Source organism: Chaetodon trifascialis, chromosome 3 (genome assembly GCF_039877785.1).
Source record: "Chaetodon trifascialis isolate fChaTrf1 chromosome 3, fChaTrf1.hap1, whole genome shotgun sequence".
NCBI classification, from domain to species: Eukaryota; Metazoa; Chordata; class Actinopteri; order Chaetodontiformes; family Chaetodontidae; genus Chaetodon; species Chaetodon trifascialis.
In genome coordinates, this window is record NC_092058.1 from 25,134,263 (window position 1) to 25,148,851 (window position 14,589).

At 45.5% G+C, this 14,589-nt stretch overlaps 1 protein-coding gene and 1 non-coding gene across 2 annotated transcripts; one reads left to right on the forward strand and one right to left on the reverse strand.

The window, feature by feature from the left end:
* Window positions 1–478: 478 nt before the first annotated feature.
* Window positions 479–551, reverse strand: trnaf-gaa (transfer RNA phenylalanine (anticodon GAA)). The gene has a single exon. It is a non-coding gene; the product is annotated as a tRNA-Phe (tRNA).
* A 347-nt stretch (window positions 552–898) lies between these two features.
* rpn1 (ribophorin I) lies at window positions 899–7,123 on the forward strand. Its single transcript, XM_070959737.1, has 10 exons — window positions 899–1,248; window positions 2,034–2,098; window positions 2,370–2,676; window positions 2,768–2,977; window positions 3,072–3,264; window positions 3,824–3,923; window positions 4,024–4,162; window positions 5,518–5,637; window positions 5,799–6,044; window positions 6,123–7,123. The coding sequence occupies exons 1-10, from the start codon at window positions 1,009–1,011 to the stop codon at window positions 6,303–6,305; spliced, it is 1,803 nt and encodes a 600-aa protein (XP_070815838.1). The 5' UTR covers window positions 899–1,008; the 3' UTR covers window positions 6,306–7,123.
* Window positions 7,124–14,589: the final 7,466 nt, after the last annotated feature.

Consider the following 14,589-nt stretch of genomic DNA (forward strand, 5'->3'; position numbering starts at 1 on the left):
CACTAGACTATTTTTCTTATTTTATGTAAGTAATTTCATGCCTTTCACACCTTCTTGCTAAGGTTTCTATGGAACTCAATTCCCAGTTACATTTAAGGTTTTTAAGGCAAACTTCTTCTTTATAGCTACATTACCTAGCCAATTATGTTTGTCTCCTGTGTCTAGATTGTGCTGTAATACTGAGTTTTTAAATCAACTTTCAATTACACCTTTTATTATGATTATTTCTGTTTTATACTCCCTTTTACATAAATTGTCATTACCACTCATTATTTCAGTGGTGATGTGATGTGATGCCAGCTGCTCCGTTCAAGATCACTATGTCTGACTAATACCTTAAACACCTACGTGCTATTTCATATGGGACTGAAGATTAACTTCGTTATCTATCAAAACCATTATTTGTTTAGGAAGGTTACATATAATTGATATATTCACAATATATATTGACAGACTCAAAACAGAGGTCACACCCGACTGCCGAAACCCGGGATCGAACCAGGGACCTTTAGATCTTCAGTCTAACGCTCTCCCAACTGAGCTATTTCGGCGTGATTTTCAAAAACAAAAAAACGAATACCACGTGTGTATAGTAGGCCTACATCGTATGGCCTTCACGGTGAGTCTTGATTAAGGTATTAAACAGAGACTGGGACCAGGGACCTTTAGATCTTCAACTAACCTCAAAGTGACACGGGTGCAATCAGCAAGGCAGAAAAGGTCACAGACATTTCATAGTCAGACAGTCTCACAAGGCCCTAAATTCAGCGGTAAAACGTTTCACCGTTTGAAAACCACCATACATGATTGTTTTTCTGTGTCAGATTTCAGTCACATACGACGCACAGCGCGTTGTAAAAAGCGCGCCGTGACGTCATGACGTCGGACTGAATGAAGCGTCATCCTTTCTGATGTAGAGCGGCACGGCGGCCTTTCTTTGCTGCTCTACATTTCCCCCAAATCTTTCATCTATTATCCCGGTATTAGTGTTCTTTAATTAATTTAGCCATGACTCTGAAGTCGCCACTGCTGGCCGCTTGCTTGCTGCTTTGGGTTGCTCTGAGCTCAAAGGTTTCAGCGGACGGTTTAGTAAACGAGGAGGTGAAGAGGACAGTGGACTTGAGCACTCATTTAGCCAAGATCACCGCGGAGATCGTGCTATCCAACCAGGGACACTCTGCCGTCCAGAGCTTCATGTTAGCGGTAGAGGCTGACCTGGCCCCGCACCTGGCGTACATCGGAGCTTCGGTGAGACGAACTTGAGTGAATGAAACAACGCCTGCACCTCTGCATGGAACCGGCTCGCTAGCTTTAGCTTGTTAGCTACTGGATAGTAAACTTAGGCGACACATACGTCGGCTGTGCGTGGATGTGTGCTGCTTTCAAATGTTGCATTTTTCTGTGAAATTGACGGGGGTAATAGTGCACGGGTTGATAGCATGCTACTATACAATTCTACAGTGTGTTCATTGAATGCATGGGCTGACAGCTATTAGCTAGGGTTACGTGATATCGTTCAGTGTGGTCCTGCGGGGAGTAAGCTCTGCAAGCTCCAAAGTCAAACAGCCACAGATAACCAAGAGTAGCTACTATTTCAGGATGTACATTGCTCAGTGCAAGGTGTTGGTCTCAGCTGAGACGCCGTGAGCTGAAATGTACCGAACAGTTCGACCACGGTTAGATAAATTCTTTTGGAATTGCTAAGGATGTCGGTAACAGGACGTTAACTTCCGCAGCGGCGCACGCTCTGTCAGTGGCTGAATGACACGTATGCGCTGGGCAGCTCACTTCCGCGTGTGACTGCGCAGGCCTGCCCCTTCTACTGCCAATGAGCCGGGTTCAGTAGTCTGTTTATGGACTGTAACAAGTTGAACATAGTTACTTCAAGGAACTATTATCCATTGCATTCTAAACCCTCCACTCAGCCAGCTGTTTGCTTGCAAGCATGTTAATGCTTAAACGAGAGAGAGAGAGAGAGAGAGAGAGAGAGAGAGAGAGAGAGAGAAAATGCCTAAACCACCGTGTTTCCTCAGGTGAAAGGTGATGAAGAGGAAGATGGCACACTTGAACTCCAACAGACATTGATTCCAGGCCAAAGGTGAGAGATCAGATTCTAACACTGTCATCTAACAGGATTCTCACGCCTGTATTAACAGCTAAACTGATGGAAACCCACCGCATAATTGTTGCATTTGAACAATTACTTGTGTCTGAGTTGCATTCATGATTGGACTTTTAAAATTAGTTTTACCTTAAGCACAGGACACACAAGATCAGGGCTGTTGTCCCACAGCAGCAGCATTAACATCATCATGCAAATGTGTCTTACCCATGCCCCCCTCTGTCATGTCTCCTCTGTTCCCATACAGTGGTCAGTTTTACAAAGTGCAGCTGCCCTCAGGTCTGGCAGCTGGTGCTCAGCTGAAAGCGAAGGTGGAGATGACATTTAGCCACGTGCTGAAGCCTTTCCCCACGCATGTCACCCAGGCCGAGCGCCAGCTGGTGGTCTTTCAGGGGAACCACTACCTGTACTCCCCTTACCCCACCCGCAGCCAGACTACACGTGTCCGTCTGGCCTCCAAGACTGTGGAGAGCTACACCAAGCTGGGCAACCCCAGCAAGAATGATGAGATCATCGAGTACGGACCCTTCCGTGACGTGGCTCCGTTCAGTGAGGTACAGCCCTGACCTGATCTGAACAGCTTTGATCGAAGCTGCTAGAAAGTTGCTAAAGCATCCTGTGTTTTGCTTGTTCTCTGCTGTCCAGGATACGATGAAGATCCATTATGAAAACAACACACCCTTCCTCACCATCAGCAGCATCACTCGCACCATTGAAGTCTCTCACTGGGGTAACATTGCTGTGGAAGAAACCATCGACTTGAGGCACACAGGAGCCGTCCTGAAGGGGCCTTTTTCACGTTACGATTATCAGCGTCAGTCAGACAGCGGCATCTCATCTGTCAAATCCTTCAAGGTGTTGCTTCGTACACAAACCAGTGTTGCCTGACTTGTTTTTTCTTTTAAGGTGATGGTGATGATAATGACTACATATGCCTTCTCCTCAACAGACTATCCTTCCTGCCTCGGCCCAGGATGTCTACTACAGAGATGAGATCGGCAACATCTCCACCTCCCATCTGCAGGTTCTGGATGACTCCGTGGAGGTGGAGATCAGGCCTCGCTTCCCCTTGTTCGGAGGATGGAAGACGCACTACATCATTGGCTACAATCTGCCCAGCTATGAGTATCTTTATACCCTGGGTGAGTTGATTTCTGATAACACTAAAGCTTCCTTCCCATCAAGCTGTCCAGTTCAGTTTGTTGCATCCAGTTTTTTCATTATCCCTCTGCTGAGGTTCCAAGCGAGCTGAGATGATACTAAATGGCAGAGTTAAAACACTGCTCTGATTGGTCAGAGTCCATGCTTGTGTTTTTTTTTGCATGCAGACATTTCTTAAACAAAGCTTGTCTCCCTGTTGTAGTAAACAACCACATATCGAGAAGAGAGAACATTAGATGCTCTCCATTGTGCTCTTTTTATACGAGTAGTGTAGCTCAGTGTCTAATGTGTGTGCATAGCAAGTGTGTGAGTGAGTAGCAGCTAAACTCACGCAAACACTGGAGAAAACTTGGATTCCTACCCATGTTCTGACAGACCACTCCAAGCTGAGAGGAAGGGGAAAGGCAAATAACTGAGAACAAACCAGTGTGTTGTTCAGGGCGTCATGATGTGAACCCAGGCTTCTCATTTAGACACATCCTTCCTAATCACTGAGTCCTATTATGTGTTGCTAACATGTCACATGTTTTTATCGTCTAGGTGACCAGTATGCACTGAAAATGAGACTAGTTGACCATGTGTATGACGACCAGGTCATTGACTCACTCACTGTGAAAATCATCCTGCCAGAGGGAGCCAGGTCAGTGTTTGCAAGGAAATCTATACTTTGTTGTGATGAGAAGAGATTTTTGCAGTGCTTGATGCTGATTTCTCATATTTTCCCTGTCATGTCCCATCAGAAACATCCACGTGGACACGCCATACAAAATTGATCGCATGCCAAACCAGCTGCACTACACATATCTGGATACATTTGGCCGACCAGTGCTGGTTGCCACCAAGAGCAACCTGGTGGAGCATCACATTCAGGATGTTGTGGTAAGTTTTTTTTTCCCCTCGCTTTCACAAATGTGACAAACAAACTGTTCTAAGAAGCAGCTTTACTGAGTTCTCTGGAGTCTGCTGAATAAAAGCATGAATATATATATATTTTTTAACATTAGTTCTTATTCCAGACTTGAGGTTTTTCAGCAAAGATATTTAAATAAATTGGTAAACTTGCTTTGTGGAACAAGGCTCAGGAAAGCCTCATTGTAGCTAAATTACCAGTATGTGTACATTTGTGGGATATTGTGAATATAACGGTGCTGTTAATGTTATGTATACATGGCTATACTTACTTAAGATTCAAAGAAAAACATGCAATATCTTTATCTGAGAAGCTTTAAGGTTTTGTGTTTTTTCTTCATAATTTATTAATATTTAGTCTTGAAACTTACTAATGAATCCAGTAATTGCTTCAGCATCAGAAATGGGGTTATTTAGCTCTCTGAAGGTCATGTTTCAGTTTAGAGACAGAGCATCTCTTCCAGGGCGCCCCCATGGCTTATAGGTTAAGACACAGACCAGTGACCCCCGCATTCCTGACTCTAGCATGGCTGGGGACCTTTGTTCTGTCTCGTTCACCATTTCTCTCCCCTCATTTCCTCTCATCTCTCTGCCATAAAGGCATAAAATACCAAAGGAAAGAAAACATTGAAAAAAGCCTTTCAGTCAGATACGTGCTTTTGCGCCGACCTTTTATGTTTATATTCAAACACGCCGCCGACATCTCCGGGCCCGAGCTCATCTGAGATGGACTAACACAAAGTGGAAAAGTGGTCTGTGGTCTGACAAGTCCACATTTGAAGCTGTTTGGAAATCATGGGCGTCGTGTCCTCCGGGCTAAAGATGAAAAGGACCGTCCAGATTGTTACCAGCACCGAGTTGAAAAGCCAGCATCTGTAATTGTATGGGGGGGGTGTTAGTGCCCATGGTTGGGTAACTTGCATGTCTGTGGAGGGACCATTAGTGCTGGAAGGTACATACAGATTTTGGAACAACATATGCTGCTATCCAAATGACGTCTTTTTCAGGGACGTCCCTGCTTGTTTCAAGGCAATGTCAAGCCACACTGTGCATGTGTTACAGCAGTGTGCAGGTACTGTGCATTAAAAGTGATCTGAGTGTTGGTAAAAGAAAAGGTGATGCAACACAGTTAGAATGAGAGTATATTTACAAAACAAGGCTTCAAAACATCTTGCCTTTGTACTGTTTTCAACTGAATGTAGATGGAAGAGGATGGGCTGAGATGGGGGAAAGACTTCAGCCTCACTAGATTTACCTCACAGTTGTGTGAATTTGAGCTGTACTGTCTTCAGATCTGAACTGATAAACCTCTTTGTGATTACCAGGTTCATTATAACTTCAATAAGATCCTGATGCTGCAGGAGCCTCTCTTGGTCGTAGGAGCCTTCTACATCCTCTTCTTCACTGTCATCATCTATGTCCGCCTGGACTTTGCTATCACAAAGGTATGACAGCATTCATGTTTCTATAAAGGGAGCCTGGTTCCTGTTTGCCTCATTTGCCCTTCCTTCCTTCCTTTGGCAGACATTCTGCATACTTCTCTCTTTTTTCAGGTCTTGCCACTTCATGTGTGTTTTAAATCAGTTTTCATGTTGTTCTTCTTCAGGATCCCGCGGCTGAGGTGCGTATGAAGGTGGCCTCCATCACGGAGCAGGTGCTGACTCTGGTCAACAAGCGTCTGGGTCTGTACCGACACATGGACGAGGTGGTCAACCGCTACAAGCAGTCCCGCGACACCGGGGCGCTCAACAGTGGGCGAAAGACTCTGGAGGCCGACCACCGCGCTCTCACCAACGAGATCAGCTCGCTGCAGGCTCGCCTCAAAGCCGAGGGCTCCGACTTGGCCGATAAGGTGAGTTACGCGTGATTGAATTGTCACCGATTAACCTGCACGCGCAGGTGAGGCTCACTCCCCTCTCTGCGCTCTCAGGTCGGGGAGGTGCAGAAGCTGGACGGCCAGGTGAAGGAGCTGGTGTGCCGCTCCTGCCAGGAGGCGGAGCGGCTGGTGGCGGGCAAGGTCAAGAAGGAGGCTTACATCGAGAGCGAGAAGACTCTGACCAGCAAGAGACAGGAGCTCGTCAGCCGCATCGACAGTCTGCTGGATGCCCTCTAAACTACTCCTGCCACACGAGCACACAGACACAGACGCACCCCCCCCCCCCCCCCGCAGCCGACTATTTGTATGTATGAGAATGACATAAAATGTGACTCAGATGCTTCCACTTTTTTTTTTTTTTAACCATCCCTGAACCCAGACATGGACTGTTTGCGTCTCATCTTATGCTAGTGATGGGTTCATCTCGTGCCTCTGTGCCTTGGGATGAACTCGAGGTCACTGTGCTCAGCTCTCATGACTTTTGGCTTTTTTTGTTGGTCTGTTTTTGAGTTTGTTGAGCTCCATTCAAACTTTGTCACACCTTGTGCAGACTTGACACTTAATTCTCATTTTCACATCTGGACTTTGTATCCCCCTCCCTTTGAGTATGTATGGTTGTGGGATTTTTTTTTTTAAACGAGTAGCTGAAGGGCCCAAGTGTTTTCGGTCTCATGTCTTTACTCACATACGCCATGTTCTAAGGTTGAATCTTCTCATTCTGAAGTACGAAGTCTTTTCCAATCTGATCTCTTTTGCACTTGCAACTTTTTTCTACTCACCCCTCACTTACATTTATGTTTGAATGAATTTGAAGCTCTGATTCTGTGTCATCCCAAATGCTTGTTTTTGATGTTCATCAGTCATATTTTCTACATTTTGTATGATTTTTTTTTTGATTTTTTTTTTTTTTAAGTGGTGTTTTTTGACCATGAGATTAGTGAATACATGAGATTAGATTGTATGTGAGAAAAGACGGGAGATGGGACACGGATGTTTGTGAAATGGGCAATGATACGAAAAGCTGTCAAATTTGAAATAAAGTTTTGAGAAACTGATCATTTAGTATGTTTTTTTTTTTTTAGATGATGAAGATGGATCATATGAGTATTTCTGACTGGTGTATTAATTCATTAGGGGAAGCAGTTCCCATAGTTCGGCAAAAGAGGGTGCAATTTTGTCAAGAATCACCACTTCACCATATTGGAGGGTTTTTTTTTCCTCTTTAGCGAACCTCACTGCATTTTGACCCAGTCAGCGCCATCATACTGACATACAGATAAAATTATGGCATCCAAACATCCCAAAATAAAAATCAGCTACATTTGCACTGTGACTGGTGCCTCTTGTAAAAACTGGCACCTCAGAGGGACTTTCCAGCACATTGTTGCATTCCTTGTTTCACAGTAACCCCACCTATCACCCTCTCCTCCCCAGTCGGCAGAGCAGCCGACCTGCCTCCATCACAGTCGGAGCCCAGGACAAACACAAGGGTCAGACTGAGGTCATCGCTTTCCCTCTGAGGTCACCAGGGGTCCTGGCAGGTCATTTCCTGCTCCATAATAACAGGCCCCGCTGCCCTCACAATGATAATGTTAACATATTGTATGTGCCATACAATAATCATTCTGAAAATACACAGCAGGGGGAAAGCAAAGACAATGTCTGTTAGCGCTGATGCTCGGTCCTGGTGAAAGGCCACACAATGGCAGTTTTGTTAGAGTGTTTGGGCTTGAGTGGAGATTTGGAGCAGCGAGAGTTCGGAGAGCCGCCGAGTCTCATTGTCACAGCAGAGCACAGCAGGCGGACTGCTGCCGCTCACACACGTCCACCTCGACACCAAACCACTGAGCTCACGTCTGCTTGCCACTCTGTAACGATGCTATCAGCTCAGTCTGTGAGTTTGAATGTTGGACTGACGTGACTGAGGGATTCCTCTGGGGACTGAAAACTCATTTAAAATTTGTGGATTTGGGAGATTTTCTAGAATGAATCATTGGCCTTGAGCATATGTTCTTTAAAATAATAGAGAAGCTACATTAATCAGTACTCTTAAGCTCTCTGGCCTGTTCCCCATCCTGAGATCAACTCTGTGATGGAGAGTCAAAGTGACACTGCAGCAGTCGGAACATGAATGTCACCAGGATTTCTGGAACAGGTCTGACTGTATCAAATGACTAAAAATGAAATTTCCGACTTCTGTGAAAGATAACGTAAAATTTATGTCCCTAATCACAGTCTAGACACATTAAGTTTGTATTTAAGCCATTTTTCAAATGTCTTTTGAAATGAAACTTAAGAGAGCATCCTAAGTGTTGAGTTGGTTGAGAGTGGGTGGCTGCTTTCCAGAAACGGAGCTGAGCATACGGCCTCTGAGACATGCTTTGGACTGACTGTACAATATAACACTGGTCATGATGACCAATATGTAATCTGAAGCAATATGCAAAATTAAGAACAGGTTAGGAGAGCTACACCTTTTGCATGCTAAGCCACCACCTCTACCAGCAGCATCCCCCCTTGTGTTAATTGTCACTGGAGATATTAAGCAACAATATCACGCAGATAAAATTACTTTAAAATATTCAATTACTAAGATCTTGGAGCATCAAAACTGATTACTGACTGATATATTTAATCACAGGTTATCTTCAGCTCAGGCTGTCTGAGCAGCTCGCCTCGACTCGCTGCAGTGCACTCAAAATGATTTGATTGTTTTTTCCTCTCTTCTTACAAAATCTGCACGCTTGTTTTTTAAACTCCACACTTCTCTGGCATGAGGATTTATTGTTTCTGACGGCATAATTTGTGGTAAAACAGATGTCAAAAAGCTTGATTCTGGTTTTAAATTTAACTGAATATGTTTGGCTTTTCATTCTCAGAGCACTCATGATAAATCATGTGATGATCATCGGTGGATAAGCAGCAGTGGAGTACATCACTTCATTCCTTCAGTGAAGACTTTTTCCTCCCCTTAGGGTAGCCTATTCTTAAGGTAAAGAGGCTGAGGAGGATTTAAAGTCATAACTTCCAAAAAAAAAAAAAAAAATCCAAAATAGGCTACATTTGAGCCCTTCGGTTTCATGAAGCCTTTGGAAAGTCTTTGAATTCATTGTTAGAGCGACGCTGTTCAGGGGCATCACACTGCTGGACCTCCAGCACTGAACATGGCTGGACCTGAAGGCTGATGTCATCACGCATCGGTTTGTTGATGCATTTGCTTCCCCAGTTGGCTGTTATGTCACTGACAGGGCATCGCCTTGTGTGGCACTGGGGTTTGCTTGACTGGCCCTACAGTCTTTTCAGTTCGAGACCTGTCCCCTGGCCCAGGATGTGATTACTGGTCGCAGAAGAACTGCGGTTTATCTGTTGGCGTAAGCCGAGCAGAATACTGTTAAACCGGAATTCATGTGCAGCACTGTATCCTGATGTGGCAAACCGTGTGTGTGAGTTTGTGAGTGTGTGTGTTTGAGGTGGATGAGGGGGGTTTGTGCAGGGTGCTGGACTGGTTGGGCCATGTGGTTGAGCTGTCATGGTCCCCCCTCAGGCATGAAGTTGATTATTATCTTCCTTTCCTGAAGTATAGTAAAGATACAGAGTGTGTTCTTTCTTTATCTGCCAGAAAAAAAATGAATATGTAGGAAAAAAAAGTGCAGTCAAACTAGGTATCAGTTGAATCCACAAGCCCTGGGTCTTGTGACGTGGTGGTGATTGATTACATTGAGGGCTCACCTGCAGTACTCTCCCTCTTAATCTTTCTCGCTCTAAAATACACACACACACACACACACTCGCAGAGGCAGAAGTCACCAGTCAGGGAACAATATCCTGCTCAGAAGACCCTTCACAGCACACTCTCATAAATCACTGAGACAGAGCCACCACCCTCACTGTCAGCATGTTATTATGCACGCACACGCACTCAGGTCCACGTTCTTCTCAACAGACGTTCACTCAATTCGGTCAATCCTGCTAGCCGGCCATAAAAGGATGTCATTGAAAAGAAGAAATATGACTCGAATCTAAACTCAGAGCTTGCCCTCAAACACACCTCACCTGCGCTGATTCCCTCTGGCTCTGCTTAAAACACACATCCTCACAACAGCCGCTCTGTGTCTCGCTCTGCCCTGGCCCTCTGCACCGGCCATTCCTCAGTGACAGGCTGCCGGGATGAGAGGCTCTGAAGGGCGAGGTGAGGGATGGATGAAAGCCCCCGCGGCTAAGGTCCCGGGGCCCTGCGTCCTGTGCAGGTGGCAGGTGTGATCTGGCCGGGTGCAGAAGCGTGAGGGTGAGGAAGAGGAGGACAATGAAGGCGTCTGTGGCCCTCGATGCAGCTGCAGGAGGCGGGGAGGAGCGGGCTGACAGATGAGACGGTCTGACAGACGGAGGAAGCGAAGGACAGCATAGGTAGCGCAAAAGACGGAGATGGGACTTCAAACAGAGGATTGGGCCCCGGGTGCAGAGAGACACATTCTTGTCTGGCATGGAGGAGGTGGGGACAGAGGAAGAGCAGGAAAGATGGATGGCACAGAAAAGGCGAGCATCAAAGTCCTCGGTCGGGCTCCTCTCATGCAGATGTTTACATCACGTGCACTTTCGCTCAAAGCCTCTGCGCTCTGCTTATATCTGTGTGCATATTGATGTCAGCCTCCCTCTCTGTATGGATTTGTATCGATGAGACAGTAATCCTCTTCCCTTGCCGCCCTTGTGTGCAACTGTCCACAGCTCCCACTAAGACCCAGTGATCTCTGCCACATGGCGCTCCATCAAAGCACTGATGGTCACGCCTCTCAGGGCAAGTTTTGCCAAAATATGCGCCCACATGGCTCATATATGTCCCTCAGTACAGAGGATAAGCGGCAGATGAAGGTCTAACGCCACTTCAGACTTTGTATCATCTTGGATCACATGAAGGCGAGTGAAACAAAGCTGCGTTTTGTTAAAAAGCACTCCCGTCTGAGCGTGTGCACGGACACACACACACATTTCCTACTTTCTCTATCGGACCTGATTAGAGTGACAGGGGCACTTCCCATTGGCTGTGAGAGTGGCCCTCTCCTTCCCAGGGCAGCCAATTTCCCCTACTCCAGAGCTGATAGGAAACTTTGATTGTCCACTGAGCTCAGGAGAGACAAAGAGATTTTTCCTCTTGCAATCCACATATCGCTCCATCACATCTCCACCTACAATCTCCCTAGCCACTTGCTCTCTCCTCCTCTCCTCTGCCATCTCTCCCTCTTGAATTTTTTTCCCTTATTTCCACTTGTGTGTTGTGGGCTGCTGAAAGTGAGTCCATTAAACTGGCACTGACTGCTTTGATGGGCAGGAAGTCTCACTTCATGTGGTGACATCTGCATCCTGTGACACAATCCTAGCCTGCACGCAGGATCTACTGTCTCTGCTTACGACTGTCCTCTAATAGTATTCCTAGAATTAACACTACTCGCACAAACAGATGCTGCTAAAAGCATTTGCATAATGGTATGTGCTCATGTTGAGTGTGAAGTGAAGTGTGTGTGTGTGTGTGGGGGGGGGGGCAACAGAATAAGCGAGGCGTCTAAACATTTGGAGGGAGCCAACAGGAAACATCACCCTCTTTCTCTCTCCACCCGATGCCGGCCCTCCCTGAGAACACGCTTCCTGTCAGAGCTCCTCTAACTTCCTGTCCAGCCACCGGGAATCCCAGCTGGAACATTCCAGCTGTGCAACATTCTCCCTCCCTCTCTGGCCTGCTAGATTATGACAATCTCTTACTTGCTCAATCCCTCAGAGTCACTCATGCAAATGTATGTGGCACACTCACAGAGGACTGCTCTTCTGGTGCTACTGCAGCCTCTCCTCGCCAGGGGTCGCTATATAACAGCGCATTTCCTCCAGCGCGACTTGGCTGCGTCTGTCCTGCAGTGTGAAGCCTCTGTGCTGAGGACGCTGGGCTCTTCCATCTCCTCAGCAGGCTCTCATTGATATTACTAGTTTTCCTTAGCGCAGGGAAATGCGCAGTGCCATTAGTATAATGGCACCAAATGAAATCGCGCATGCATGTTTATGAGTGCACCTTGACGCGGGGGCCACACGGGCTGGAAAAAAGCAGGTTTGGTGACTTTGTGTATGACCTTTTCGGAAAGAGAGCTAATCCCGAGCTATAATAGACTCCGGGACCGATATGGAAAACTGCTGCACCGTTATCTCGGTTGTCTAGGAGACCATCAGAGCACCGGGGCCGGTGGAGATGCCGCGGTATTAAAAGGGGAGTGTGTGTGTCTGTTGTGTGTATTGGAAAATGTTCTCTTTTTTGTCACAAGTGTCACTCATAAATACTGCATTATGGACATACTGCCATTTTTTTTTCACACTTTTGACCTACAGCATTATTTTTTCCAGCGCGTTGAAATTACTGATTCAATTTTAGAGACATAAGGAAAAAGGTCAGTCATGCAAGTGAATGAGGGGGGGTGGGTGTGGGGGCATGCTCGGCTCGTTATTCGTTCAATTAAACCGCTCTCGCCGGACATCAATTAAAAAATGTGGGTCTTCTGTGTCCTAAATTAGAGCAAACACACTGTTAAGCAGTTGCCACAGCAATTTCTTTAGCTGTGATAACACAGGCCTAATGTGAGGCCCGCGTGCTCTGGAGAGGAGTGGGCCCACTGACCAGACAAAAGCGAATCAGAGAAAACTTGCGGGGCGTGTTAAGCGGCTTAGCCTGTTGTGAAACTGAAGATAATGCTTATCATGTTTAGATGTGTTTATTAGGAGGGAATCATTCTCACAAGTACAATTATAGCTGGAAACCGAGCTTATCGCGTTATCTGTATTTTCTGTTGTTATCCAGGCGAGGGATAGCCTAAAAATATAAAAATCAGAGGCTACTTAAAAATGTTTGTCTTCACCTGCTGCACGTTTTTAGTGTGTGGCAGCGTTGTCGTATTTTGTAAAAACTCAAAATGAGCTGCATCACTCAATATATGGGATTTTCCAAAGGGTGGTGTAAATTTAGCTTAAAAGAGGCTATACATCCTGGAACAGCAATGGGACTAATCACCTCAGTGATGTAGCCTACGTTTAATATTGCTGGTATTGATATGTAAAGTGTGTGCACCAATAGTCTGGCCAATAAACTCCCTCCATGGCCAAACAGAGCTCATATTGGCAGAAGCGCTGCAGCGCGTAAAACGTGTAAATATTTCTCATTCCCTGCGCCTATCTGTCTCTATCAACCTGCGGGATCCCCCCTCCCTCCCTAAATGATGCATTAGATGCATTGAATGTATTTGTTGTGCAAGTTTGAAAAGGCGGCGATAATCTGGGAGTGAGAGATAAGGAACACCAATTTATTCAGCAGCACTTTGGACCCCGCTTCCAGCCTCGGTCGGTGCTGACACCCCCAGCAGTTTGCTGATAACGATTAGGCCATTTATTATCTTCACAGAGAACAAAGATTGCGTGGTGCCGATGAAATATTACCCCTGGTAATAATCAGAAGGAGAAGGGCCCTGGCATCTAATGCAGTGTGCATTTAATATCGTTCCTGACGAAATCTGTGCACGGACGCACGCACGCGCGCGCGCGGAGTCTCGTGCAGAACATGCAGAAAATTGATTAACAACACAAGTGCAAGTACAAACAAATATAAAATTCGGCTATAATGTTGTGAATTTGATTTATTGATAGAGATTATCTGTCTCTGTAATAATAATAATAATAATAATAATAATAATAATAATAATAATACATTTGTGGTTGTCAGTTCAACAAATTGTTTCCTGACAGTGAAATTGTAATTGTAACATTTGTAAACTTTTTTTTTTTGGGGTTAAGTTACTGGACCTTCTGCTTTCAACCTGACTGATAGCTGGCGAATCTGGGTCCCACAGGATCACACAGACCCCAGTCATAATTCTCAACTAATAATATTCTAAGGAACAACTAATTTCAAAAGTCATAGATGTTGAGTGAAATGTATTGTTTGCATACCTTAATTATTTTAAGAGTGAGTAGAAAGTAGCCGACATGTTTCAGCTAAAATATAAACCTCATATGAATCGACCAGATAATCAAGTCAAACTAATAATGCTGCTTGTCAAAGAACCAGACGATAACTGTGCTGAGCAAACTTTAAAAAGCGAGATTTGTCGTTCTACTTGCAGGCTTCATGAGTCAAATATCTTGAGGTTATTCGTTATTCATACTGAACCAAGTTGTTATTTCCGTGGACGTCCATTCGGTACCAAACGTGAATATTTCGAGCCCTCACATCTTTGCTCTGCTGATTTTAAACACTGAAACAAATGTTATTAATTCAGTCAGACTGCGACTTCACATTTCGGCTTTTTTCCTTTTTTTTTTTCTTTCTTTTTTTTTTTCCTTTCTCTTCTTTTTGTGTGCGTGTGCACTCTAGGGAGCACGAGCCCCGAGTTGCAGAGGTCCTCGCGCCCCTTGCACCTGCCTGGCTCCAGCGCCGCGCACGAGCCCAGGTCGCGTGCAGGAGATTTTAGGGGCTTTGCATGTTTTACAAAGTTCTTGT